The sequence below is a fragment of the Linepithema humile genome, chromosome 5, assembly GCF_040581485.1.
Source record: "Linepithema humile isolate Giens D197 chromosome 5, Lhum_UNIL_v1.0, whole genome shotgun sequence".
NCBI lineage: Eukaryota > Metazoa > Arthropoda > Insecta > Hymenoptera > Formicidae > Linepithema > Linepithema humile.
Genome location: NC_090132.1, coordinates 14,572,000 through 14,599,903, shown reverse-complemented (window position 1 = coordinate 14,599,903; position 27,904 = coordinate 14,572,000). Strand labels below are relative to the sequence as shown.

Here is a 27,904-nt window from a genome sequence, read left to right as displayed (position 1 = left end):
GATGTCACACGAGCTTCTAGATGTCGTTAACATTGCGGCAGAAATAAAATGCGAGCGCGCGTTGTAAGACGCATAATCAGATCTACCCGACTAGCTTTCGTACTCTGCGAAGTTTTTTCGAAAAATACGATCCTCGTGAGATTGGATGGAAATAAATGGTTAGAATTACACAGTCAGGCTCGATTGTCTTGATTTTCACTTATGTTATTAAAGCCATAGTTTTGAGTAATGTTCTAAAAGTTTTAGCCGTCACTCATTGTTTATTAAAAAGTTATAAATAAAAAAAGTTTTACGAATTACTCGTAATTTTCGGACGCTAGTAAGAGAACCTATTCATCAAGCGTATTCGTAGCCTCGACATGTTGTTACAAGAATTTTTTCATTTGACATGTAGTAATGAAGATCTTATTAATTATTTGTGTGAAATGCAAATGACGATGAGAAAATGTTTGTCCTCGATGCCAAAAAATATTACGCACACCTACACAATTGTTCATTTCGATCTTCAGAACATTTTTACAATGCATTTACATTTATTTACGCGTAGTAAATTAAATATGTGGACGGGGGAGAGGCTCCGTTTCTCTGCACATCTCAAAGTGGAGTTAGGTGAGGGTTTTTTACGGGGTGAGGGGGTTCCACCTTTCTACCGCCCACGCATTTTGTTTACTACGTTTAAATAAACAAACAAACCTGCTAAAAGTACGTTCTATTAAATGTACATAGTGTCAGAAAATTACATATAATTCATGAAACTTATTTTGTTTATCAATTTTTAATAAACAATGAGCGACGGCTATAATCTTGTTTTTGTTAAACAAGACTATAGACTTCATAACATATGTGAAAATTAAGACGAGCTTGACTGTGTAATTTTAAATATTTACCAATTTTTGTTTATAAAAAAATTGCAGTTCGACAAATATTTCACCATTAATATTAATTATTGCTGACAATTATCGTAAGCTCAATGGAATTGCTCAACTACTAGCTTTATGGGTGATTACATCGAAGCACCACTAAACGGTCCCAGACAATCCCAATCCTGAAACAGATCTTAGTTGCTATTACTAAGACAATTTCAAACTACATCCATTAATTAACCCTAAATTCCCTTGTTTAGACGTAGTTGATTTACCGATTTGAAGTTAGGCGAGTATTAGTGCAGAAAAATAAATCCATAATGCAACTGATCCACATTATCTTGAACAAATTCTATTATGTTCAATATTATTTCCGAATATTGTTTCCATACTAATTTTATGTATCATAATCCGTCATATAGAAGTATGTTGCAGTATTAATAAATTTGAAAGTTATGTACTATTCGATAGTTGTGCTTTATGCGCGGCGTTAATATAAAGTTTTACAATCTAATGAGCCTGTGATAAAATATGATACACATCAGACGCGACATAGGCATGTTTGAAATAAGTTTTTACTATGCTTCTACCATGAACTTTGTCTCTCTTTGTATTGCTACTTGCAATATGTCATGCAGTACAGAAAGTACAGAACGTAAATAGCATTGAATATCATGTGACTACATTTTCTCTCGTTAATAGTAATTAATTATTTATCGATCGATAAAGAACTCGTCATGATAATCGCATTGCAAATATTAAAAGTAAAATATTGCTGGTGGCTTTCGCGTTGGGGGACATGATTAGTGTTTTCCGCATTTTCCATTTCAAAAGTGAATATACTCCGTGAGATTGCCGAGCAAACAGAAATTGGCATCGATGTAATAACAGCAAACGCGTAATAACTGGTGAATGAATTATTTATTTCATAATTTCTTTTCTCATTTCAAATAATCAAAATGAATGATTCGAAATATGAATCTCAAGCGTGAGATCTCAAAACGAAGTAAATGACGCAAAACTGTATCTCATTTCTTGAGCATCTAAAAATTAAACAATTTGAAGATTAAATAACCGATATATCTCATTGTTATTCTCACGATTTTTGACAGTTTAAAGAATTATGATACGGCAAATTAATAAAAAAATAAATTATAAAATCAAAGGCAAATAATTATTTTTTCACTCTTAAAATGTACAGAAAATGTGAAACAGTTTATGTGTGTATAAAATTAATAATGTGAATTAAGTATCAGTTTTCTCTTTTTCAATTTTAAAAAACCATAGAAGATTAAATCTTAAATAGGGGTTTAACTAATATTTCCGGAAACGATTCATGAAACAATGTTAAAGCAGAATAATCCAATGCATTATATTATGTTCAATAATCCGATAAATGCAATTTTGAATCGCAATTTAAACCAAATTCACATTATCGACAAAATTGCTTTGAATTGAGCTCTCGTTATTTTCTCGCTGAAATCGTGACGAGATCTCGAGGAGCGCGTTGTCCTTTCGCATGAAAGTGGACTTTATTATTACAGGTTCTTTAAAACATTAAAGCGCGAGATAATTTACGAGCGAGTCAGGGAGGAGAGCGAGGAAAGGAGATGGATAATTCGATAAGATAACATCACGATGGGTGGAGGCAATTGCGCGATCTCTTTACGATGCTCGATGCGAGACGGATAGGGTGATGCATCGTCGCTCATCGAGAAACACAAGTATCCGGCTCATAAATGTTGGAAGAAATAATGGAAACGAAGCACACCACGTGGGTGTAACGCGCCGCGCGCGTACTTATAATCTCTTTGTGATACGTTAGGCAATATTTCACCTTCACCCTCACGCTGTAACAAAATCCACACACCCATCGTGATAAACCTCCGGAGTTGGAACTCCATTTACGCACCAACGGTACCAATTACGTAGTAGATCCGCGTTTCAACATCTCCCAGGCTCCGGTAAGTATGACGGGTACATAGCGGGGTACGCGCGAGGGAAGATAAATCGTAATCCTGGGCGCAACCAGGCTCGCAATGGCGCAAGATGTTACGAAATAGATGGAGGCGATGATGTGTTCGAAAGGCAATTGTACGGCGAATAATGAAGCGCGGTTGAGGCAAAATAAAAAAAGATCGCATTATCCGAGTAATCTCGTCCCTCCCTCACTCGAAATTCCTCGCGTTTCTCCGCGCCTTTTCCACAGAGAGCAAGGTCCATCATGATAGGCCATTTAAGAAAGGTGATAAATTGACTCGGTAAGAAGAGACGCGGCAATTAGGATAACTTAAACCGGCGTCTGGCTACCTCTCGGATAAACGCGATGCGGTAACATGAGATAATTTTATTTAGTGACATTACGAATAGATTTACACTTTTTTTAACCTTTTTTATATTTTTTCCGATATAATATCTTATCGTTTTTAAATAAAATAATAACAAGGTTGATAAAGTGAAAGTCATATTTTTAAAAATAGAAATTGATTACGATGATTAGAGTCTAGCGATACTTTAAAACTGTATCAAAATTACAGTATAAAAGTGATTTTCGTTATTACACGCTTTTAATGTGTTCGATATTAACGATTGGGTTACAATATAGACCGTTAATGCATTTGACTCATTGCCCGGAAAAGTGAATTTCAACGTTGCGCTGGCAAACAAAGGGCGAGGCGAGCACAATGGATGTTAAGATGACGGAAACTTCGCATTTGGTGACAGAAACGAAAAAAACGACGACAACAACGGAAATACTCCTCAACTGTTTATACGATCTTCTAGTTCTCGTAGTTGCTCATAGGAAACAATTTACGTTCCTCTTTAATCTAGAGTCTCGATCGTAAGCTAAAACTAATTTTCTTTTGTCAGACATATATACATATAATCAAAGAACACGAATCACTGCGTTAAAAATATGTCTACTGCTAATTACTACCAATATCAATTAATTATTGTTATAATGCTTCCAGAAAAGCAGCAATTCTTCTTATTATTATCATTATCTTATACGCGAGGCGCATTATATCGGTACATGCATGTTTCTTTCATGAAGAAGCAATCCACAGAGTGTGGGACTAGGATGACCCGATATACTGCATCATAATACAGGTAGTTAAACGTATACGATTTCCATAGTATGTAGCGTATGAATGTGTGGTAGTTTCGACGTTTGCGTATTAAATATGTTGCAGTTTACTCACTAATTAGCGATTACCGTTCCACTGTTGCACGCAATTCAGCCTCTCGTTTTTCACGATTTAAATCACTCGCACCTGTTGTTTTGACAGGTTTTTACAAAATCATCATCCAGCATCTCGCCATTCCAGCAAAAAGACTGCATTATTGATTTTAGAAAATTAATAAAAAAGAAATGACACTCTGTTCATATTAACATTCTTGAAGGATTTTTAACTTCTATTTTATATAGAAATTATAATTTTGAAAAGAGCTATACTTATCCATATAATTAATAAAAATCTCGATGAATCAATATACTACAAGTTGTTTATATAATAATTATTATATAAAAAATATCGCACATTCATTTATATTTTAATAATTAAAGTTGATAACGAAACAGAAAAAGTTAACTTTTCAAACAAAATCGCTAATCAAAATCAATCATAAATAAAACCATGATTTTTTTATATAACAAAGAGTGTGATAAAATGTTATTTTTTCCATAAGATCTCTGCGAAAGTAAATCGCTATATATATTTATCTATTTTTGGCTGATATCATAAGATAAAGGATGTATAAAATTATCTCGAAAGAATCCTTCAAAGAGCGATAATCGTGCCAAAGCGGATCAGACCGCCCTTTCGATTAATAAGTGAATAGAGGCTGTATTGTGGATCAAAGGCAACCGAATTAGACGGCTCATTATATGGTGAGTTCTCAAAGCGCTATCACGCTCGATGCATCCAACGAACGAGCATTCTGGTGCAAACATGTGCGCTTAAGCGCGCGTGGGACATTTAATTTCCATACTACGTGGTAACCTCTAGTTTAGCAAACATAGACCATTCATTATAACTCGATAATGATGTCCCAATTTGTATGCAAACCGAAACTATCTGCGTGCCAACTGCGCGTTAATGCACAGATACACAAAATAAATAGAATGAAAATACATCTAGAAGTGCAATGTAAGTCTATTTATAATAATCTCTTTAGACTAATGTAATAATCGTGATTTTCATTTTTATTACATTTTATAAGTATATTACAAATAAATATACAGATAGAGAATAGAAAAATATTTTTATTAATATAATAAATATTTTTGAGAGAGAGCGTATCTAAATATTAATCAATTAATATAACTTAGTGTGTTAAATTTCAGAATTATGAGTAAAATCATATTCCCGGTTTAATTCATTGATCTCTTAATGAGATACATTAATGCAATATCGAGTATGTAAAAAATATATTTATCCATCAAACAGTAGCATTCGGCACAATAAACAGTTATTAAGCAAAATTGGTAGCAAGTCGTGTAATAATCAATTAGTCAATTAACCAATGAATAACGACATATTCATCAATCACAGTTGATAGTACTTAAGGAGACTGCTAATTAGCGATAGAAAAGTGCGTTGGTGTCGCATCGTCGGCGTCGCACTGCGCCGATGTAACAATTAAGGCGAGCTGCTATGATAATTTATAGGTAATAAATTTCCCTCGCAACGTGTCTGATCATACACAGAGCTACGATCGAACCGTAGTGTTCGCGAGCTGTCGCGTAGTGTTGCTTTATAGCGCTAATAATTTGCACGGCGCAACCTGCTCGAGACCCCCCGTACGCGCTAAATCACACGGCGAGACAAAACAAATTGCAAAATCATAACACAACAACGCGAATCAACCGGACGCACGTCACGTTTTTGCCGAACTCACTGCGTGGGTATCCGTTACACGTTACTCGCACTCCTCCGTGACTGTGTTAGCATTCCGATGGGCATACGCAACAATTGACATTTATACGCCGGACGATCTGGGACGCGCAATCTTCCTCGCAGAGAAAATCGAAAAACCAGTTTATCCGTGAATATGTTTGTAAATGACGAGTACGTGTACGCGATTTCCGTTATCTGTCCATGAGTATGGAAGAAATTCCGAATAATACATAAACAAATCAAGGCATTTAGTAAACACAGATTACAATATGCACACGAAATACTATCATTTGTAAGAGAATTACGATATATTACTAACTATTATCTGGTAAAACGCGATATCAAATACAATATTGCGTAGACGATAATATAACAATTAAAAGAAATACGAAATTAAGTAAAAAATGTCAAGAAATCATATTTGACGTCTACTTCGCGTTATTATTTTATTTATCGCACAAAAAGCAGTTAAAAATTCAAAAAAATAGTTGAAGAACAAAAGGTCTGATTATGAGAGTTTTGAAAGAGTCTCTATGACACAAGCCCGTCCATTCCTAATCGAGTGACAATCACGCATATAAATATGATTAACATTTGAAATCAGAGCGCGTACGAATCGACATTATCGTGATCGACTATGGTGACAGACGAGGGAAATGTAAATTATCATTTCAATTGAAGTTATTGGAATTTCTGGAGCAACAGATGGTTCTTATCTCGATGGAACGAATTTTTCTCGTAATGAAAACGCCACAGAGATCGCGGAGACGCAAATTAACGTCTATATGAAAGCATTCTCTAACATTTGCACACTGATATGTAAATGCCATACGAAATGCCTGCGCGATGTACCAGAGTTCCAATTTCACTTCAACGTGAGTCATACTCGACGGTGACTTTACGTACGAGCTCTCTCTCTCTCTCTCTCGCAGTGAAACGCACCTGTCCGTTTCAAACGGTTTCGCACTTGACACGTCTCTGTGACATACAGATTTTTGATAGGAAAAGAAAAACGAATCCAACAATCCAGCAATTTGTTGAACAAAATTATCACGTGAAAAAGTTGCGGTAGAAACACGAGTATAAAAAAAAGGAGACAACTAAGTGAAAGGATCCGACGGCCTGGTAATAGCACGACCGGTAATTTTATAGGCAATCATAACGTAAGTTTATATCCAGGAGTGTTCCGCGAATGCGTTCGCTCGCCGGCGGATGGATCATAAAGTGCTGGCGAATAAATCACGATAAGATGTCCTATTCCGCCGCGGAGGCAGGAATAGAGACAAAGGGGAGGGCGTGAGAGTCTTTGGGACATTAAAAATATAAGGTGCGCGGTGGCGTGGAAAGATTTAGAGTGCGATTAAAAAGAGCGACAACGACGGCGGTAGCACAGTTTACGTTATTGTCGCGAGATTGCGAAGATTATGTTCCGTTATTCAGAGATTTCAGAAAGATGTCTTTTGCGCAGTGAGCATTTTTTGTATATCACAACATCTTTAATTACCTTTCGTAGATATATACATACATATATACGACTACTATAAAAAAATTTATTACGTAAACAAATAGATACATATCGCATATAGAAATTAATGCAATGGCGGATATGTCAAATATATTATTATATTATGAAATTAAATGTAGCTTATATATATATATATATATACACCCGAGTCGAAATTTTATTCCTAATTTCAACCTCTATTTTTTCACGTTTACGGATTCTGGAGGATTTTGATAAGTTTTATTTATATAAGAATATGTATGTATTTGCTCCTATTTTGTACCTCAAATAGGCAGTAAACGAACTGTTTCCCATTATGAGGTTTAAAAGAGGAGTTTCGGTAAAGAGCCAGAGGTTAAATAGGTTCAAGATAGAGTGATGTGACTGCTTAAAGTATCAAATTAGGTGTTAGATTGAACATTTTGGTCGAAAGTAGATGTTAGATTGAACATTAAGGTCGAAAATAGAAGAAAAATGTCGACTCGGGCAGACTTGTATACCGCATCACACGATAATGGTACGCGGAGAAAATGTTATATAAAAAATTACTATGTACGGCAGTAGCCGCGGACTATAAAGAAATTATAAAAATTTTTATCGTATTTTTCACATGTGAAACATAGTAAAGATTTTCGGTTTGCGGCTTCATATATATATATATATATATATATATATATATGTATGAATATATAACATAGAAGATATACATGATATACATAGAACATATACATGATTCATAACCGCTCACTACTGTGCAGACATTTACACGCGATCTAACACTCACCGTCTGTTGTGAATGGCAAAGCAATGCGGTCGACTGGAATCTCAGACGGAGAACTGAGACAGAGAACCTTCCAATATACAACAACGGACAGATACGCCGATCAATTTCATCGAGACGACCCGTCAAACGCGGCGTATTCAATTAACTTCTTGTCGTCGCGTCCCGCAATATCCGTGCGCGTATCCCAAGTCGTTAATTAATTTTAACATCGTTCTTGTATCTCGTGCGTCGCATCTTCCGTCTCGGGATGCAAAGTAGCTATTAGCCGGGCCTATCCTCTACCTTCATTAGGCAATAAACTCGGATAATTATCACCATTACGTGCCGCGCGCAAGTTCTCTCCGATGTTGTGCCGCCACGCCGCGTCGCGAACCTCGAAAAACGCCTCAATACGCCCAGGATGTCGCGAGATTGCCGATGTCTAGCCGCGCACGAGCGAGCGTTGCAGCGTGTGTCTTAAATGTTTACCCACCTTCTTCCCGGCGTGGCAAATGCGCCGAACGTGACCAATTATTGAATTGCCACCTTCGCTCTGAGGCTTGTAGCACTTTCCTCGTCTCTTATCTATCGTCTTCCGCTATATATATATCATGCTACCTTCTGATCGCGATAACTCACACTATCACGCGTTTCCAAAATGAGAATTTATCGTGTATATACTTGAATTGCGATGTTTAGTAAATAAAGTGTTAACATTGTTTTGCAAAGAGATTTTTGTAGTTATACATGTATAGAAAAATTATATAGAGCAATTCTTTTCAATTTTTGATAAAATTGAGAATTTGATGATTGGAAAAATTCGCTAACATAAGTTAAATAACATAAGTTAAATAACATAAGTTAAATACTTCTTACAACAAAATGCTTCTGGAAGACAAAAAATCGTCTTTTTTCTACTTACGCCATAAAACTCAAAATTGGACAGAAACTTTATTTTTCTTAACATATAATTCATAAAATATTTTTCTTTAAAAAAGTTGATAAAAATTATAATAACTTAAGATTGCTCTTTTTCTTTTTAAGAAATTAATTGCTTAAAACTCAATTCTCGACAAATAGTTTTATTTACCGCACATGTATATGTACACTTATTCAGTTTTAATCCCAACAAATGCGCGAAACGTGACCGATTGCAAACGTTTTTCCGCGAAACACGATCTCGCCATGAGCTCTCATCAACCGATCTCACCTGATCCCACCGTATCCGTTTGCAGCATCTTGTAGCTCACGAGAAAACGTCTTGATGAACGAACCATGAACGTGAGATACGTAAGTTATGCCCGTAGATAGATAAGAAAAAAGGGAATGTTAAAATGAATTTATACGATGCACCTGAGAAGAAATGAATCGGACAAACAATGAGCCGTATGTATAGATTACATATTTGTATCAAAAAATATGGTCATTGCGTTTTTTGTTGACAAAAAATGAGGTCTATTTGGTGAAATCAAGCTAAAGAATAATGAAAAAAAATTACTATGATCTTAAATATAATCCGAGTTAAGCGATGAATAGATCATCTTGAATGATTGATCCATAATAATCATCATTGAATCAAATGTATAAATTCGCCTATACATCTCGTGCGCGAAAAAGACGACGAAGGGCAGAGGTTAACGAGATCTCGATGGCTGCTGTGTAGCCATTGCTGATATCGGCAATTCTTTTTACGAGGCTAACTCTCCCACCGTGCTGCTACTCCCTCTCTTGCTCCATTTTCGCTCCAAGTGTGATTCACGATTCACCTCGTCTTGCACCGTCTATCTCTCCGCTAGAAACGATAATATTTGTGCGTAACGAGTACAACAAGACCGGCGAATATTATTTAGTTCTCGTACATCGTGTGTGTATAGACGCAATACCCGGCAATTTGCATAAAGCGTTCTCGTAAATCATCGAACGTTTCGACATAACGTTTTCATGTAAACGACATGCCAAACACGTGCGAGCCGAAAGATGAAATATATTAGAGAAATATGTCTGTCGTTAAGTTAATGGAATAATATTTTTCATACACATTTTCATTTTTGATCCAAGCTTTGCTGGCAGTTTAAGTACAAAATTAAGTTTATATATGTATACGAATTTGTTCGCGCAAATTATCTGATTACTTATTTACTGTGTAAAATATTAAAATATCGAAATATAAAATAATAAGCATAATATTTTATGACACAGATATATGCAAATTTTAAAAAAATAAAAAACTTATATTTTCAACTGTCAAGTTCGGCCTAGACCTTGAACGCGACGCTGTGTTTCAAATGAAATCGGATTTAACAGGTTTTACCGGCACCGCTGCTGCGTTATTGTCCGAGGAAACAATGCAACGCTTTCAGAAAATAAGCAACGAATATATAATGTTTGAATAGCGGAACAAATGTGAGGATTAAGCTCGTAGAATTCAATCCGCGCATCAAACTGTCAAACGAATAGCAATACACGGGGAGACAAGTATTTATTTCGAATTTGCCTTGATAGCTGGACAACCGTCATTTAATTGAACCTAGCTTCTATTATAAATCCAAGGCTTTTGAAACATTGTATTAATATAATAAGTGAACAGTCGACTCAAAATATCCTTCAATCAATTTGAATTCAATTACAAGCAACTTTTACATAGTGCGGCCATTGCAAATTTATGGAGTAATGTCAATAAAACCGAGACCGAAACTTCTCGAAGACTTTATGTATTCTTCGCCAAGGAAGACCAGGCCTGTCTTTCTTAGCCTGAATAAACAGAAACTTGGATTTCGCCAAGTTTATTCTCGCGTTCTCCTTCAAGGCTCGCGCATGCGCTCGCGATATAAGTACGCAAATTCAGGAATTCAATCTCGCGCATTGATATTTTAATCATTTTATATTTTTGACTTTGCAAGTCAAACATAGTCGAGATAATAATCCAAAACAATTATTATTATCAAGCAAACTGTATATTTATAACTTTGATTAAAAAGTGTAATAGAAGCGCGTCACATCGATACGTGACATCTTGTTGTTACATACTTTTTCATGAATATTTACACGTTGTTATTGTCATTATTTTCATTAATAAATATATGATATTTTATGCAATTGCAATTTTGAACTCACTCAAAGTTTAATAGATTGCGCGCGTACATTTAGCAATTCAACTGTAATAAAAAATATGTTAATGACAGTTTCTCTTGCAGTATAAAGACGCACATATTGCTCGCTGAGAAAAGAATTGTTTAAAAATTAAAAAAACGTATTCCAACAATAATCGTAAATCCATGTCTAGTTTTTCGCAGACTCATCACCGTCAATATTTTGATGCTGGCTTGATTTCATCTCTCCCGTCATTAAGTTTACAAGACTAATAATTAAACCGTGATTTTAAAATTCTTCGCGGAAAAAAGGAAAATTTTTTACAAATGTCTATCAATATCATCAAATCTTTCACACAAATTTTCTTAGCACTTACGCTGTCTGCTTATTTAATATTTACGTTATTTGAAACCTGATCTAAGAAACATTCCAAGTATATTGTCAAATTATATATGTTGAATATTTCGTAAACCAGAATGTTGGCAAAAGTTGGCATAATAAAAAAATAATAAAATTAAAAGTAATAAAAAAAGCATACTTTTTAAATGTGAAAATTACATTATAAAATTACTAGATAATCAATAAAATCATTATTAAGTATCAATTGATAAAGAGATAAAAATAAGTTATAGAAATAATATTGATATTTGATTTTTATTGTATATAATTCTGTTCTAAATTTCGCGAGTCGCCTCTCCAAACAGGAAGAGTGGGCAGTTATCTTTAGTTTTGAATACGGAGGCGTTGCCAATTGTATCTGTAAATATTTACCGCAAAGTGCATTGGTAACCAATCCAGATGGACAAGCGTGCTCCAATTTAAACTCTGGCAGACACACACTTGCAAAGGAGGTCACATCTCTCATTACGGGCTAACGATTCGATATTAAGTCCTATGTTTGCTCTCATTGCGGCGGAACCGAAGGGAGAATTCGATATCTCCTATTTGCTATTCGATCTCCAAGTTTCCCAACAGAGGGTGGAGAAGGTGGAGAAACTCAGCAAACATGAGAGCTATATGAAATCCGCAACCGCCTATCTTGCACCTACCAAGTTTCGTTATTAAAAATATCGCTGAAAAAGCGATTACATAATGTAAAAATCATGCACAGAATTCTCTTTTTTAGCCTCTTTCTCAATATGTTTGATATTTTTACTTATAACGTAGAATGATTATACTATAATATTGCGGAACGTTGCGGGACCGCACGTCACGGGATAAAATTGAAGAGCTCTCAGTAGAGCATGTAGATTTTTCTGCGAAGATCGCGCGTGGAAGATGGCCACCTAAGAAGACGACGTGCCAATTTCCGCATCAATCATTTGTCGCAAGGGCGAGACTGAAGAGAATTTAAAGACTTGGCGCCGGCAAACCTGCGTCAATATTTATTATTTGTGCACCGTCCTGAAGCACGAGAGAACACGACAAGACGCGTACGAATTCGGCGTGATCTTTTTTCATAATGGCTTGTATTTCGAAAATTAAGAAAATATTCGTGTAATATCTGAAGAACAATTTTGCAAAAACAAAGAATATAATAACATATTAATGTAAAATATGCAAATTGTATATTATTTATTAAAAATTCATTAGTTATTAATAGTTAGCTGTGAAAATTTACAAAATAAAATTATTGTGAAATAGATTTCAACTAAGTTTCCGGATAATTTTCAGATAAGTTTTTAATGTCAATTTAAAATAATAATTTTGTCACTAGCAAAACTTTTATTTATTGAATTTTAATGAAACATGTCATCACAAATCAAGATTGAAACATTTGGTCAGCGACAAATTCAAACTGCAAATAAACACTTGTATGTTCTTCCGCTACCGGTTAAATATGAAACATTACACGAGTATATACATATAAGAGCAAATTGATTACACCGGTATAACTATATTAACTTGTATATACTTATCAGCTTATAACGTCTTTATCAAAATAATTTAATCCAGCTGCTGATACTCAATTAATCAAACGAGTTTAACAGCGCGAACGAGAAAGTAGTTCCTATCAGTCGATCTTCGTGAATTGATGATACACTTTGCATTAATTTCATTATTGACGACACGCCCACTTATTATACATAATAAAAAAATGTTGACGTGCCACATCAATCCGTAAATTACTACTTGTGCAAAGAATTTAAATGCCATAACACTAAATTATCGTTATAAATATTAAACTGTCGCATATCGAAAAATCAATTTTTATATACGTGTGCGCATATATCGCGTGTTGGTATTTGATATCGGACCGCATAATAATTAGGGGCAGATAATTACGTGACGTGTCACATTTTAATGTATGCATAATGATTGAATTCACGCATGACTTTATAAGTATATCGATGTAAAAGTACTTAATAAAACCGGTATCGCGCAAATTCCTCCGCCGTAAAATCAAGGCGAAAGTGTAAACACTTTCATTTTAACGATTGATTATCATGCGCATAGAAAATATTTTATATATATACACACATATATATTTAGGTAAAAATTAGATATAAACTACATATTAGTATAAATTAATATATGTATAAATATATTATAGCACCGACACAAAATTCGATCCATATGCCTAAATCTTATCTAATTAGGAGATATTTTTTGTTTAGCGTAATTTTTTTGGCAAATTAATCATGATTATTTGGACTAAAAGGTAGTTCACATGATAACTAAACAGATTTGACCATATGTGTTTCTTTAAGAAATAATTTTGTTAAAAATTGTCGATGAATCGTATTTTATGCCGGTGAGTATATTATACATCATGCGATAGAACAATAATAATATTTCAATAATAATATTTTATATTAAACTTTGCTCTCAAAATAAGTGTCCAGTATATGCGAATAAAATTGTCGGCTGAAAAATTGAAAACAGAGAAAAGAGAAAAGAAGCGAGAGGGAAAAAGCACGGAGAAGAGAGAGTACGTCTCTCAGCAGTCAGAATGCTGTGAACTCGAGTTCAAGCTTTACGAGCGACGCGCTTACAGCTGGGTGCGCGCCGCGATATCGATTACTGGGAACAGCAGTGCAATTACACAATGAAGTAGTAATGGCAATATCGCCGATAAACCTGATCGCACAGCACCATGATGAACAGAGACCCGTATATGATACATATGAACTTCGGTCAAATGAGAGTCGCGGAATCACACACAACACAGTGTAAATCATACGATAAATCAATTATTTACGCACTCCGCCGGGAGAAATATACAAACATCGATACGTACGTACTGTAAGCGCGAAAAAGCGACTAAAAATATAATATATCGTGTATTTTCATAGCAACGATCATTGCAGTATCTATCGTTGACTTATTGTTAGATTAAATAAAAAAATTAAATTAGAAGATATTATATTATATATTTTTGAATCAATACTGTATTTTAGTATTTTTCCAAAATTTAATAATATAAACAATATTTTGAAAATATATTATGATTAGTTGATTTTATTTGATTTTCACAATAAATTATATTTCGTACAAAATAAAATAATTAATAACAAATATAAAAATACTGTTTTGCGTTTCCTTATAAGAGAATTAAATATGTCAATTGTCACTTTTCTAATAAATATGTGTATAAAGTATGTGTTTTAAAGAAATAAATGTTTTGGATATTAAAAGATCAGCAGTCTTAATTTTTATAAAATGTATTAATACTTTTGCCGACAATACGTGTGCATATGACATTTGCATATACATTCCAGAAACTTTCCAAGTTTCTTCACCAAACAAGGATTACTGAAAGCATCTCGACGTTTACTACATGCAATTAGTTTTCTTACTTAATCACAGAACTTGTTCACATATACAAAATCCCAATGATTCAGGTGATCAAGAATGTCCTCCTCCTCTCTTTTTTTTTTTTTTTTTTTTTTTGATAAATCAAGTATTATAACGAGAATACACATACAATAAAAAAAGATTGGCTTCAAAGAAACTTCACATTATTAATTAACCAGCGATTTCTTTAAAAGAAGCAGATTTACTCTATTTTTTATTAATACTGTCAAATTTTTCAATACAAGTTATTTTATTGCGGAAAATACATTCTGTCAATGCAAGCTTAAAAATGTTCAGACATTGGAAAATAAGTGTGATTTTCACACGTAATATTCTTATACATCAATTATTAAAAGTTACTAGAAAATAAAAACTATCCTAAATTAGAATAAAAATAAATTTGTTTTATCTGCAAAATAGTTGTGAAAAGGTTTTCGAAATATATTACGAATTTATCATGCGCTTGTTTCTTAAATCAAATAAAACGGATTACGGCTACCCTTCCTTCGTGATTCTGCATGATTTATTCATGCAGATCACACGCAAAAGGAGCGGCAGACTACCTGTCTACGCGGACAGTAACCTACACCTTACATGAATAACGCGCCGCCTTTCGTCACGTACCGCGGAAACGCTCTCTTTATTATTTCCGGACGGACACGCAAACGACACGTAGGCAGTGAAATATGATCGAACTGTTATTGTAAAGCCCGTTGTTCGAACCTTAACCAGCCCGAGTACCTGCTGACCAACGAAAAAAAAAAGAAGAATGAACCTTTGCATCTTCAGATGCACCTGTGGAAATTCTCAGATAAATTCTTGAGAAATTTGAAAAGATTATAATCTCGCTCTAAAAATTATTTAAAAAAAAAACAAATAAACTTTTAATACAAAGCTAAAAGAGTTAAACTATAAGTAACAGCTAAACTATCAATGATCTTGAAAAATTGATAAAAGTAGGTAAAAGAAGAAAAATGCGTCGAAGGCTACCTCAGGAAGGCAAGAACATTTACGCGAATAGATTGTGAATAACGGATGTGTACAAATTCATGATACAGGGAACGTCCATTCGTTGGCAAGGGCGAAAACAAAAGGCTTCTGCAATGGAGATGGCGATCAAATGGGAATGTTTTCATTTCGATGCAAATGCGCGTGCGACGCTTTGAGAGTGAAAAAAGATATAACGATCGATGTGGGAATTTTGCTGATACTTTGACGATACGCATTACGATGTAGATGCGCAGCAGATTGGAAACAAATAAGAATCGAGAAATATTAAAATATTCCCTCGAGTGCGTGCAGACAATCTAAATAATCGCTAAGAAATACGAAGATTCGATTAAAATATAAAAAAATTGTGAAAAAAATGAAGTACAGATATCAAGCGATAAATAACAAATGTGTACTAATAAAAATACATAAAATATTATCTAAATAAATATAATATAATATAATTACATCAAATTAATTTTATCATTATTACACGGAAAAAATTTTATATCAAAAATTACTATGTACAACAGTAGCCGCGGACCATAAAGGAATTATAAAAATTTTTACTATGTTTTTCATACGTGAAATATAATAAAAATTTTCGGTCTTCGCGACTTCATGATCCGCGGTTACTGCCGTACATTTTTGATATAAAATTTTCTCCGTGTATTAATAAGAAAATATCAATTTTACTTCAATATGTATAACGTGTATATTGTACATTACACAATCATTAAATTATGCACAGGCAATGAAAAATAACAACTTATAAAATATATTATCAGATTCAGAGTTAAAAAGTTCAAATGCAATTAATTGAAAAACTAAACTAAACTAAAAAAATGTAAAAATCCAAATTTTAATTTCCCGACTTTATTTCCGACATCTATATTTCATATAATTTCCTAAAATGAAATTCAATTAATATTTTACAATACAACGCGCTTTGCTGAATATTTTTCTGACTCCAACATTTTCTATTAACAACATTACGTTATACTATTTAAACTTCGCATTTTAGAGATCAATCTACGAAAATGTGAGGTTTAATAGATATCGGGCATTCGTTATCGATAAAAAAAAAAGACAGACGCGAGCGATCAAACCGAGAATTTTTCTTTGGTCAGGTAAAGAATCGACGGGTGCCGCATACGACACGTCAGGCTGCTCGTAAAAATCGAACTTCCTTGCTTTGACACGAAGTCGACGGAAAAAAGCGCAAAGGTCGTTAAACCCGACGATGTTAGAAATCCTGCTGAACCACATGAGAATCGCCGCAAAAAGAAATCTCACCGTCGCCTTATTTTCTCTTTCTCCTTTGCGAACGCGGTATACGTCGACGCGACGGTCTCGACGAAAAAGTGGGAGAAATGCAAAAAAAGAAGAAATATATGTATCAAATCTTGCGAGAAATAAGATGCGTATAAAATTATCACGTGTAACACTCGACACTTGAACGCTATTTATTATATTTCATTACAGAATTGTGTAACCTGTTACGAGCGTCACATATTTAAGAGAGAGAGAGAGAGAGAGAGAGAGAGAGAGAGAGAGAGAGAGAGAGAGAGAGAGAGAGAGAGAGAAACTAACGGGCTCTAAATTATTCACGACAATCACACAGTACAGAAAAAGTTAACGACTAGTTATACACTGTACGATGAAGAAAGAAAAAAAAGAGAATATATTAATCTCCGATAAACAATTATATTTTTTAAAATATATCTTCAAGATATACATATATTTAATATAATATTAATATTTCTATAGATATGTGCCGGTGATTATGAAAGTGCAGTAAGTCAAAAATTTTGATGACTTTTTATTTCGACTTTATAGATCGATATAACACAAAATAAGTAATAAAATAAATTTTTAAAAATTTTGACTAATTGTAAGCCCACTTTCATAATCACCGGCACATATATTTTATAATTAAAAAAAAATTGAAATTTGTAAGCAAAAATGACAAATAAAATAAATAAAATGAGTAACATTTTTGCATATACAAAAACAAGACGTCGCATCACAGTAATGTCGATTCCGATTAATTGAGACACATCGGGACCGTATATTTTGGTCCAATTAAATAGCTGCTTCAATTATTCAAAGTTTGATTTAAATTTAAAAAAAAGTTAAAGAGTTAATTTAGCAGTTCACAAAGCTACGACTTATTTATTTAAAAAAATTAAATAACAAAAAAAATGTAAAGGATGAATTTAATATAATACATTTTTCATGTTAAAATGCTTCCACTTTCCTACATATGTTTGTTGTATTCTATTACTATCACAAGAACGATTAGCCATTCGAAATAACATAGCAAATTGAAATAGCATAGCATGTAAACATGCAATTAGTGATATCCACCGTTAAATATTATAATTTTTCTAGGTGATAAAAACTCGCCAAACCTTGCATGAGGCGTTTCCCGGATTCGACGGGTGTCCTAATTATACGGTTCGCCGTCTCAAATAAAAAGAAAATCCGGTCATTTTATCTATTGGGATTTATTATTCAAGATTTATCGCAAATAACCGGCCGCCTCAATTTACGCTTATATAACACTTCACAATCTTTATATAATATATATATATATATGGTATATATATATATATATATATATATATATATATATATATGCATAAATGTTATATAAAGATATATATGTATTGATATGCATATATATTGATTTCTATAGCACTTTTATGTGATAATATAATACAATACGAGAAAGCGTATGCACACAGTTTACACGAGGTCAAAACCAGCGCAACAGCATTCTCGTGGCACACACCGCGCACGTGTATTCGAGGGATTAAATGTAAGCACCGCAATGCAAAACATCGAACTTCTACGTGAGTTTATATTTAACTTTCCCAAAAATTCCATTGTTTTTAGATTATATTGGATTTAAAGAATGCATCTAAAATCTAAAAATTATCATTGCGATCTGACGTATGTACGACACAATGGTATTTCACTGCGATAATGTGTTACAATTTTCGGAGCTTAGCATGTTTTCGAAAATATATATCAATTAATCAGACATTCAATTACTCGAAAAACAAATCGTACTTAAAAACAGAATTTAAATGTGAGAAGAGCTCTATGAATTCTCTATTTCTATGAGAATCTTAAACCGATTTTCAGAACCTCAAACCATTATTGATCTTCCACCGTATCTAGCAGAACTAAGAATTTTGCTCGGCCGTTCCGATAATCGTCTTCTGGCACTCATTTATGATATGTAAACATTGCGTGCACTTACCGCAAACGTTGAGCCAACCCTCGACGCGGCAGGGATATTCCAGCTTCATCTCTGCTCCGTATGCAGACTGTGTGAAATCCAGGTCACGATGACGTTTCCTCTTCACACAGCAGGTCGCACTAATCACATAAACCTTTCGTCTGATTATCACTGAGAAACGATACCGTTGACTGCGGCGACACACATTCTTTCGCGTGTGCGGAAGACGCGACGCGGAATAAACACGCGATTTTCTTCCGCCTTTCGTTCTTCGTCACACGTTCGCAGCGGGATGATACGCGGAAATACGAATAGCGATGATATCGCGGAGCACCGTGCGTTTTCAACGATATCGCGAGAGGCCGAAACGACGGAGATATATGCCTGCGCGAGAAATACGCGGGTGGTCCGACAAACGTGATAGGGTATACACAGTAAAAGCACTCACTTGGGCGATGCGCGCGCGCAGATACGAAATACACACGACGGCGAACAAATCCGAACTGAGACGCGAGTGAACGGTGCGGCCGGCACAGCGACTGGCTTGCGTCCTCGCCGAGAAGCTTCCATCTTTCTCGCTCTCTTTACCGCTCCGTTCCCACTCGCTCCTTTCGCTCTCGTTGTCAGGTGGCCACCTCGCTCTCGCTGCTGTCTCTCGCATGCGACGCGCGTAATCGTCACCGACCGGTGTCACTCAGGCAAAACAGACATTTTGATTTACACATCTCGATGCCACGTGACGTATCTATTACTGCTATGTACAAATGCGCAATTCGAGACTTATGGTGACGGTTATGTGCAATGTTATTCGCGTATTGTATACTGAGAAAAATATTCTGTTTGATTCCACAAACCGTCTGTTCGATTTTCGAATCCGGTAGATTCAACAATCTGTTTGATTACCAGCTAACCGAACTGTCTGTTTCGTCCAAAATCGAACAGATGGTTTGTTGAATCAAACAGAACGTTTTTCTCAGTCTAACAAACATTAATGTTATTGATAAAATTGATTAACAGTATCGAGATATTTTTAATTATTTAGAATAATTTTTCTGTGTGCTTATTATTATTTATTTCAATCTAAACGTGTGAACTTAAAACTTTTTTTAACCGAAAGTAATCCGTGATATAAAATTGACCATATATTGCAGTTTTAAACATTTTATGCGACTGTACATTTGCTCATAAAATTATGTCATATAATCTTAATGCTCTTTTTCAGAAGATATTAAATATTTTGATAAACATCTTAAAAAGAGAACCAAAAATTATCGAAAATATTTTTAAAAATCTACTAAAATAAATGAAATAATCGAGAGATTTAAATAAAACGACTGTTTCGAATTAAGTGAAGGAGACAGAATTGAACCAAATTGGAGCAGAATGTTGTAAAATAAAATTGATTATTACAACTAATAGTTAAACATAAACTTTGGATCCACTTTATTCTATATATTTCTAATAATTCTAATAATCATAATTTTATAATGTTTACAATTTCATATTACGACTTGTTTTCCAACTGACAACTATTCAAACTTTTCTGGCACCATCTTACCATCTACACCTCTTCGTAATCATATCGTTTCACATAGAATACGCTTAAAAAAAAATATATATATATATATATTTCTGATAGAAAAAGAAGAAGAGAGAGAAAGGAAAAAGGAAGTGTGTGTAAAAAGTTAATCAAAACAAACCACTAATAATATACAAAGTAAAGACCAGCGAAGGCGCGTCGTATCGCGCAGGTGCCGATCGAAGCGGTACTTGGTCCACTCCGCGGCATAATTCAGAGATCACCGCGCCGCGTACATCGCCATCTGGCGAGCAGGCCAGTAGTTAGTAGTAGTCTTACAAAATGGCGCTGAAGGGACAAGTCGGTCAAAGTGAGTAACGTAAAAAAGTATCAATTTCGTGCAGCATTAGCGTGTATTTGTAAACATCCTTGCGCGACATCGTCAACCGACTCGCATGACGTCTCGATTGCGTCGATATCGCGCCTGTCGATCGCCGTCACGTAAAATCCACCTCGCATTGGTATACACGGCTCGAATGATTTCATCGGATGGCGAGGCCACGCAGAAACGTCAAGCACTATCCGAAAAACATTCAAAATACTTGATCTCTGTCGTGTCTCACGAGAGTTCGAATCAGGATTTTAAATTAGTACAATATCAATGAGTTCACGTTTCGATGTATGATTGTAGAGAAATACACTTTATATTAATTACTGTGTGTCAAGTATCATGTATAAATAGATATCATTTTCATATGACATCGAAATCTGAACTTACCGAAATTGTACCGGTTTTTAATCCCTGATTTACATGTTTTAGCCCCTGACATTTGTGACGGTGACGATGATCGACGAATATCGAGGCACAAATATTGCAGTAAAAGATATGGACACTATGGCCTGGAAAAGCTCATGGACATTTTCACGCCTCGTAGTTATCTGTAAGCGCGTTAATGAGTCACGTCGTAAAGGAACGAGAGAAAAAAAAGACAGTGTACTAGTTTTATTAGTACGACGACGCGAAATACTCATTGAGAAATGAACATTGCATCGTGTTATCGATCGCAACAGTCTATTTCTTGGAATCATTTTCCTTGGAATAACTGTTGCTTTTTCGGAGAAATTCTATGATGCCAACATACTCCCATTCCTGAAATTTCTTATATTAATATATTACAAAAACAAAACAGTTCAACATATTGAAGTAAAAAATGCCATTTATTGAATATTTACTATTATTTTAAATATTAAGTCTAATTTGATTTCCATATAAACTTTTTATTAGTTTTCTAAATCGAGTAATCTGGTTAGTAAAGTATTTTTATTTTTCTATATTGTCAAGTAATATCAAAGATCACAAAGTTTGTTTTTCTAAGTGTAAGATTGAGAAAAGACATTTTACACGTCTATCAAAACGTCAATTTTTTCTCGCTAAGAGAAATATCGGAGAACAGGGTCTGTGGCTCAATTGATGCGCGCCTGAACAAAGTGACGTCATCTCACCATGAAGACGATCAATATGTGTTAGAAAGCAAAAGATTTCTTATATTAGCGGCTCAATCTATATATCAGCATTATTAAATGTCAATAATTGCACTGCTTATGTAAAATTAATTATTATCAACATTAAAATTTATTTTGTTTTTAATAAAGCCAAATCACTATTCTTTGAATAAGATAATAATTAAAAAAATCACACTTATTTTTATTCTTTTTGATATAATCTAATTACACTAGTTAACACAAAATTTTATTTAGCAGTTGTCATAAGTTAAAATTTTTTTATTTTTTTAGAAATTGTTTGTATTTAAATAGAAATATACACAATGCATATATTCTATGATTAATTACAGAGTATTGATTTTTTTACATGTATATGTTTCTCTATATTATCTGATTTTTGTTTTATTGTGTTCAAAGTAATTTATTATCTTATTTGTAATTTAAAAAGTTAATATAAGCAACATATGCTTAGAATTCTTCTAGAGAATTTCTTAAAGCACTCTGTTAATAAATCCTCTCACGTTGCAGAGATTATGAATGAGGTAATCAAGCAAAAAAAGAAGACAACAGGTGGTGTAGAATGGCGGATCTTGGTGGTGGATCAGCTCGCCATGAGAATGGTGTCTGCATGTTGCAAAATGCACGACATCAGCGCTCAGGGTATCACTCTGGTAGAAGATATTAATAAGAAGCGCGAACCTCTGCCGACGATGGAGGCCATTTACCTCATCACGCCCTGTAATCCGTCGGTGCAAAAATTAATCGATGACTTCAGTAATCCTACGAGGACCACTTATAAAGTCGCTCACGTGTACTTCACAGAAGGTATTTGCCGCTGTTCATCTCGTATTGTCGCTCTACGAATTAATATATATCCTTTTCTTCCCAATGACGAATCCGTATGATCTAATGTTTTTTCGAGAGAGATTCGGCACAAGTTTGAGAAATGTAAACTAGAAAAATGTAAATGTGTTTCAAAATCAATGCTTTTTTCCTAGATTAATACAATTAATTGTTGTAATTTTAGAATTTATAACATGCAAATAATCTCAACAATCTGAAATTAAATCTCTTAATATTTATTAAAAAAAAAAAAAAAAATTGGTGCTGTAACATAAAATATTTTATACTTACAATTAGTATACTTGGTATATTTGTAGATATTAATGTATTATTTCTCAAAATTTATATATAATTTAAATATAATTAGGTATTTTTGATTAAAGTTATTTTTCGGCAACCAGACAAGTAAAGTACACTTTATTGATTTCCACAGCAAATCTCCATGCAAATGTGATGAATCGCGTCTAAATTCGCAACTTAATAAACAGATCAATATTTCGAGAAGAATAATTAATGGTTCCAATCTTTGAATTTCGCGTGATTCGACATACTCAGTATATTTTTTTACAGCGTGCCCCGACGAGTTGTTCAAAGAATTGTCTCACTCGCTGGTAGCTAAGCACATAAAGACACTAAAAGAGATCAACATCGCTTTTATACCGTACGAAGAGCAGGTAAAGCAACGAATGCCATGAGAAGGAAAATGTTTAAGCGTTTCGTCTTTTGTGGTGTGGGCATACACATACATACACAATACACAGTTCATTATATGTCAATCTGTGTTCACTTCTGAACCTCTAATCACGTAAATTTGATCGCACGGGTCTATCGGATATCAATTGGAACGATATTAACATGACGTTATCTTCTTATTCCTGCCTTCTTATTCAATCCATCCTGAGCCTCTAAAATGATTCACGAACAAGCACATACTAATAATCAGAATGCATTCATGCTTGCACTCGATGCCAGTATGCCCGGAGGAGCTGTTCAATGAAATCTGCAAGTCTCTCGCCGCTAAAAAGATCAAAACCCTCAAAGAGATCAACATCGCATTTCTGCCGTACGAATCGCAGGTGACGATTAAGCAGACGAAAATAGTAGACGCTATAATAGTAGACGCGTAGCTTTAAAGCAGAAATTGCTTTCAATTTTTAAGCACTTAAGTGAGCTTAGAAATTTTCTTGCTTTTTTTGATCTTCGGTTTGCCTTTAGATTGCACAAGGCGATAGACTTCTTACCGACGAAAGTCTTCTTGTCAGTGTTTCTTTTGACTCAAGAGTACCGATATGTTGTGTGTAAATACTTGTAACATAATTGCTAATCGGATTCTCCATATTGATTATCCGATTATTTTCAAAACTTACCAATTGGCATGCTTATTTTCTTTGCTTTAAGTATACAATTCTGTAATTAGATGTGTCGTTGTGAAGAGAATATCGCAAAACTGAATCTGTTGTAATTTAGGTCTTCTCCTTGGATTCACGTGAAACTTTTGCCTGCTTTTACAATCCCTCTTTCTCCAACTTGAGACCGGCTAACATGGAGCGTATTGCCGAACAAATCGCAACACTTTGCGCCACTCTTGGAGAATATCCTTCAGTCAGATATCGCAGGTGATTTTCATTTTTAAATACGATTGGAAAATAGATCTAATATTACATATAAAATAATTTAAATAAATGTTATTGTAACGTTAATAACATCTTAAGAATAATTATAGACGTTATAAAAATATATAATAATGGAGCTTCAATATGCTGCAGTGATTTCGACCGCAACGTTGAACTCGCCCAATTGGTACAACAAAAGCTAGACGCATACAAGGCTGATGAACCGACAATGGGAGAAGGGCCTGAGAAAGCACGTTCTCAATTGTTAATCTTGGACAGAGGATTTGATTGTGTTTCACCTCTGTTACATGAACTTACACTGCAAGCCATGGCATACGACTTGCTGGACATTGATAACGATGTGTACAGGTGAGTAAAATTCTATAGTTTGTGTTATAAATTTAAAACGATTCTAATGTCGTATAATTTTATGTTAATTAAATAGATTTGAGGCAACAGCAGGTCAGGAGAAAGAAGTATTGTTGGATGAGAATGATGACTTGTGGGTGGAACTCAGGCATCAACATATTGCTGTAGTGTCTCAGTATGTATAACTATAAGTCTCACACTTTTTGAAAGATTGAAAATTGTGAAAAGTATTATAACAATTAAATTTGTATTTCAGGAACGTGACTAAAAATTTGAAAAAGTTTACAGAATCAAAAAGAATGCCACAGGGTGATAAGCAGAGCATGCGAGACTTGTCGCAGATGATCAAAAAGATGCCGCAATATCAAAAAGAACTAAGTAAATATGCTACACACTTGCAATTAGCTGAAGATTGCATGAAACGTTACCAAGGAAACGTAGATAAACTTTGTAAAGTGGAGCAAGTATGTATCGCTACTTTATAACACATTTGTGAAGAGGTCTTCTTTTAATTATATGCCTTGCGATCGTGTTCTAGGACTTGGCTATGGGTACCGATGCGGAAGGCGAACGTATCAAAGATCATATGAGGAACATCACTCCGATTTTGCTTGATCAGACGGTGAATCATTTGGACAAATTACGCATCATAGCTTTATATGTTATTAGCAAAAATGGCATCACCGACGAAAATCTTAACCGTTTGGTTCATCATGCCCAAGTGTCCGTCGATGACAAACAGACCATCGTTAATATAGCAAATCTTGGCATCAATGTTGTTGTAGATGTAAGCTAAAAATTTTGCGAGCTATGCTTTATACAGCATAGACTTTCTAGTAATTTAATAGTGATTGGTGATTTTATTGTTTACAATGTTGTATGTATTTTCAGAGCAATCGTAAAAAACTATACACGGTACCACGTAAGGAGAGAATCACAGAGCAAACATACCAAATGAGCCGTTGGACTCCAATAATTAAGGATGTTATGGAAGATTCCATTGAGGATAAACTCGATTCTAAACATTTCCCATTTCTTGCTGGACGTGCAGCCAGCTCGGGATATCACGCACCAACCAGGTAAATTATAAACTTGTTTCTCTTTCTGAATATATTGAAAACGTGAATTTACTTCTAAAAACACTTATATGTATTTGCAGTGCGCGATATGGACATTGGCACAAAGACAAAGGCCAGCAGACCATCAAAAACGTTCCTCGCTTGATCGTTTTTATTGTTGGTGGAGTATGCTTCTCTGAAATTCGATGCGCATATGAAGTCACGAATGCATTAAAAAATTGGGAAGTCATAATTGGTAAGAAATATTTCATTAATTCATCGATATTAATATTTTAATATCCAGTTTCAACCTGTTCGAAGAAAAATTTCCAATCAAAACAATTAGAAATTTATTCTTTATAATAACAAGATATTTATTTTTGTAGGTTCATCCCATATAATTACACCGAAGTCATTCATGAACGACTTGAGTAAAATACATGTTTAAATTATCAGATAGCTGAAAGAAGAAGTGACATTCCACGCCCTTGATTGCCATTAACTTCGACTCCATCAGTAATACCAGCTATGAAACCAATGATCTCGAATACGAAATTATAGTATTTAACTAAATAATGAATACAGAGTCAATTCTTTAAGCGAGAGCGCCTTGTTCGAGGCAGAAATGAGTATTCAATAATATAGTCAGTCGAGTAACAATGAAAGTATTCGTGTATTAGTCGAGCACGAAAAGTCTTGATCGGTTGAATTATCTTGAATCAAGTGCCTGCGCGAATACATTATCATCGGAGATCGTATGAGACACGTTGGCAATACTGATGTAGATCGCACGAAGGTGTATAATGGTATTAGGCTCACGATCGAGCCTTTAGCAAAAAATTAGAGATATATTCACGTGCGTTATATCACTCTTTGTCGGTAATAAGAGAGGAAATTTGCGAAGATCTATGTGTGTTGTAGAAGATCGTGTTATTCCTGTACATTTCTCGTATTAGTATTTCGTTATCTTGTGCTCGTTGAAGCTTATTGATCGCATATGCAAGTTGACGTTGACGATGTAGATTGTCTTTATTTAGCTCTTTTTACTTCTGTAGAAATTAATTCTATTAGGCGTTCCATCTAAATATCGTATTACAATTCACACTTTATTCGCTTCGACACTAATTCAAAGAAGATAACAAGTGATACAATGTTATTTATTCGATATTATTTTTCAACTGCTAGTTGAACTACTAGTTAGTAGCATTAAATGTAAAATAAAACTGTTAGTTGTACGAACTTATCGCTAATTTTTTTTGATAACTTCATATGTATCCTCATAGTTTGGTGCAATATACTTTAATTTGAAAATTAGCCAATTACCAGTTCAAATATTACATTTATAACTTCATAAATATATAATATTCACGATATATAATATTCAACGCTCTCTCTCTCTGACAAATTCGATTAGCGACTAATTACTTCTGTTGAATGTAATACTGTTAAATGCAGTTGTAATATTATACAAATATTTACTTGTGTATTGTAAGATCTACCGCAACATCAAACTGCAATCGCTCCTCGATTGTGGTAGAAAAGCACTTTCCATCAGAAGCTTGCGCCTGTCGGTGAATAATAATAATGATAATAATTATTAATGTAATATCAATAAATGTTGCGATATACTAGCGGAGAAATTATTACAAAGTTAAACGATATTTATAAAGTATATCCTGTTACATATATATACATATATATGTATGTAGATTATAGTTCGAACAAAGTGTTCTGCTTATAAAGGCCTATGCGCTCAATTTCATGTCTTTTAATTATCACTCCGATATAAGCCGGCATTCCGAAATTGTTCAGGAAACAATTTTCTTCAGTGAGCACTTTA

At 34.2% G+C, this 27,904-nt stretch overlaps 2 protein-coding genes across 4 annotated transcripts in view; one reads left to right on the top strand and one right to left on the bottom strand.

The window, feature by feature from the left end:
- raskol (Ras GTPase-activating protein raskol) overlaps positions 1-19,692 on the bottom strand; it is a 270,162-nt gene extending 250,470 nt beyond the window's left edge. Inside the window, exon 1 of the mRNA XM_067355454.1 lies at positions 19,181-19,692. Within this exon, the coding sequence (XP_067211555.1) occupies positions 19,181-19,229 (49 nt within the window). The 5' untranslated portion in view covers positions 19,230-19,692. The remainder of the gene's footprint in view (positions 1-19,180) is intronic.
- A 1,234-nt stretch (positions 19,693-20,926) lies between these two features.
- Positions 20,927-27,821, top strand: Rop (Syntaxin-binding protein Rop). 3 transcript variants are annotated; one of them, XM_012360342.2, is made up of 11 exons: positions 20,927-21,048; positions 22,710-23,006; positions 23,997-24,100; positions 24,492-24,640; positions 24,791-25,006; positions 25,083-25,181; positions 25,263-25,470; positions 25,545-25,793; positions 25,898-26,085; positions 26,166-26,320; positions 26,451-27,821. In XM_012360342.2, the coding sequence occupies exons 1-11, from the start codon at positions 21,021-21,023 to the stop codon at positions 26,510-26,512; spliced, it is 1,755 nt and encodes a 584-aa protein (XP_012215765.1). In that variant the 5' UTR covers positions 20,927-21,020; the 3' UTR covers positions 26,513-27,821. The 3 variants fall into 3 exon arrangements, with proteins under 3 accessions (XP_012215765.1, XP_012215764.1, XP_012215766.1); XM_012360341.2 differs by lacking the exon at positions 23,997-24,100 and adding an exon at positions 23,595-23,698; XM_012360343.2 differs by lacking the exons at positions 20,927-21,048; positions 23,997-24,100 and adding exons at positions 21,499-21,619; positions 23,595-23,698.
- The last annotated feature ends 83 nt before the right edge of the window (positions 27,822-27,904 follow it).

Bases quoted from the DNA above. Each gene is read 5' to 3' on its own strand.
- Rop (XM_012360342.2), top strand. From the start codon at position 21,021: ATGGCGCTGAAGGGACAAGTCGGTCAAA. The intron at 25,007-25,082 runs GTGAGTAAAATT...TTAATTAAATAG, and splicing joins ATTGATAACGATGTGTACAG to ATTTGAGGCAACAGCAGGTC. The intron at 25,471-25,544 runs GTATGTATCGCT...ATCGTGTTCTAG, and splicing joins AACTTTGTAAAGTGGAGCAA to GACTTGGCTATGGGTACCGA.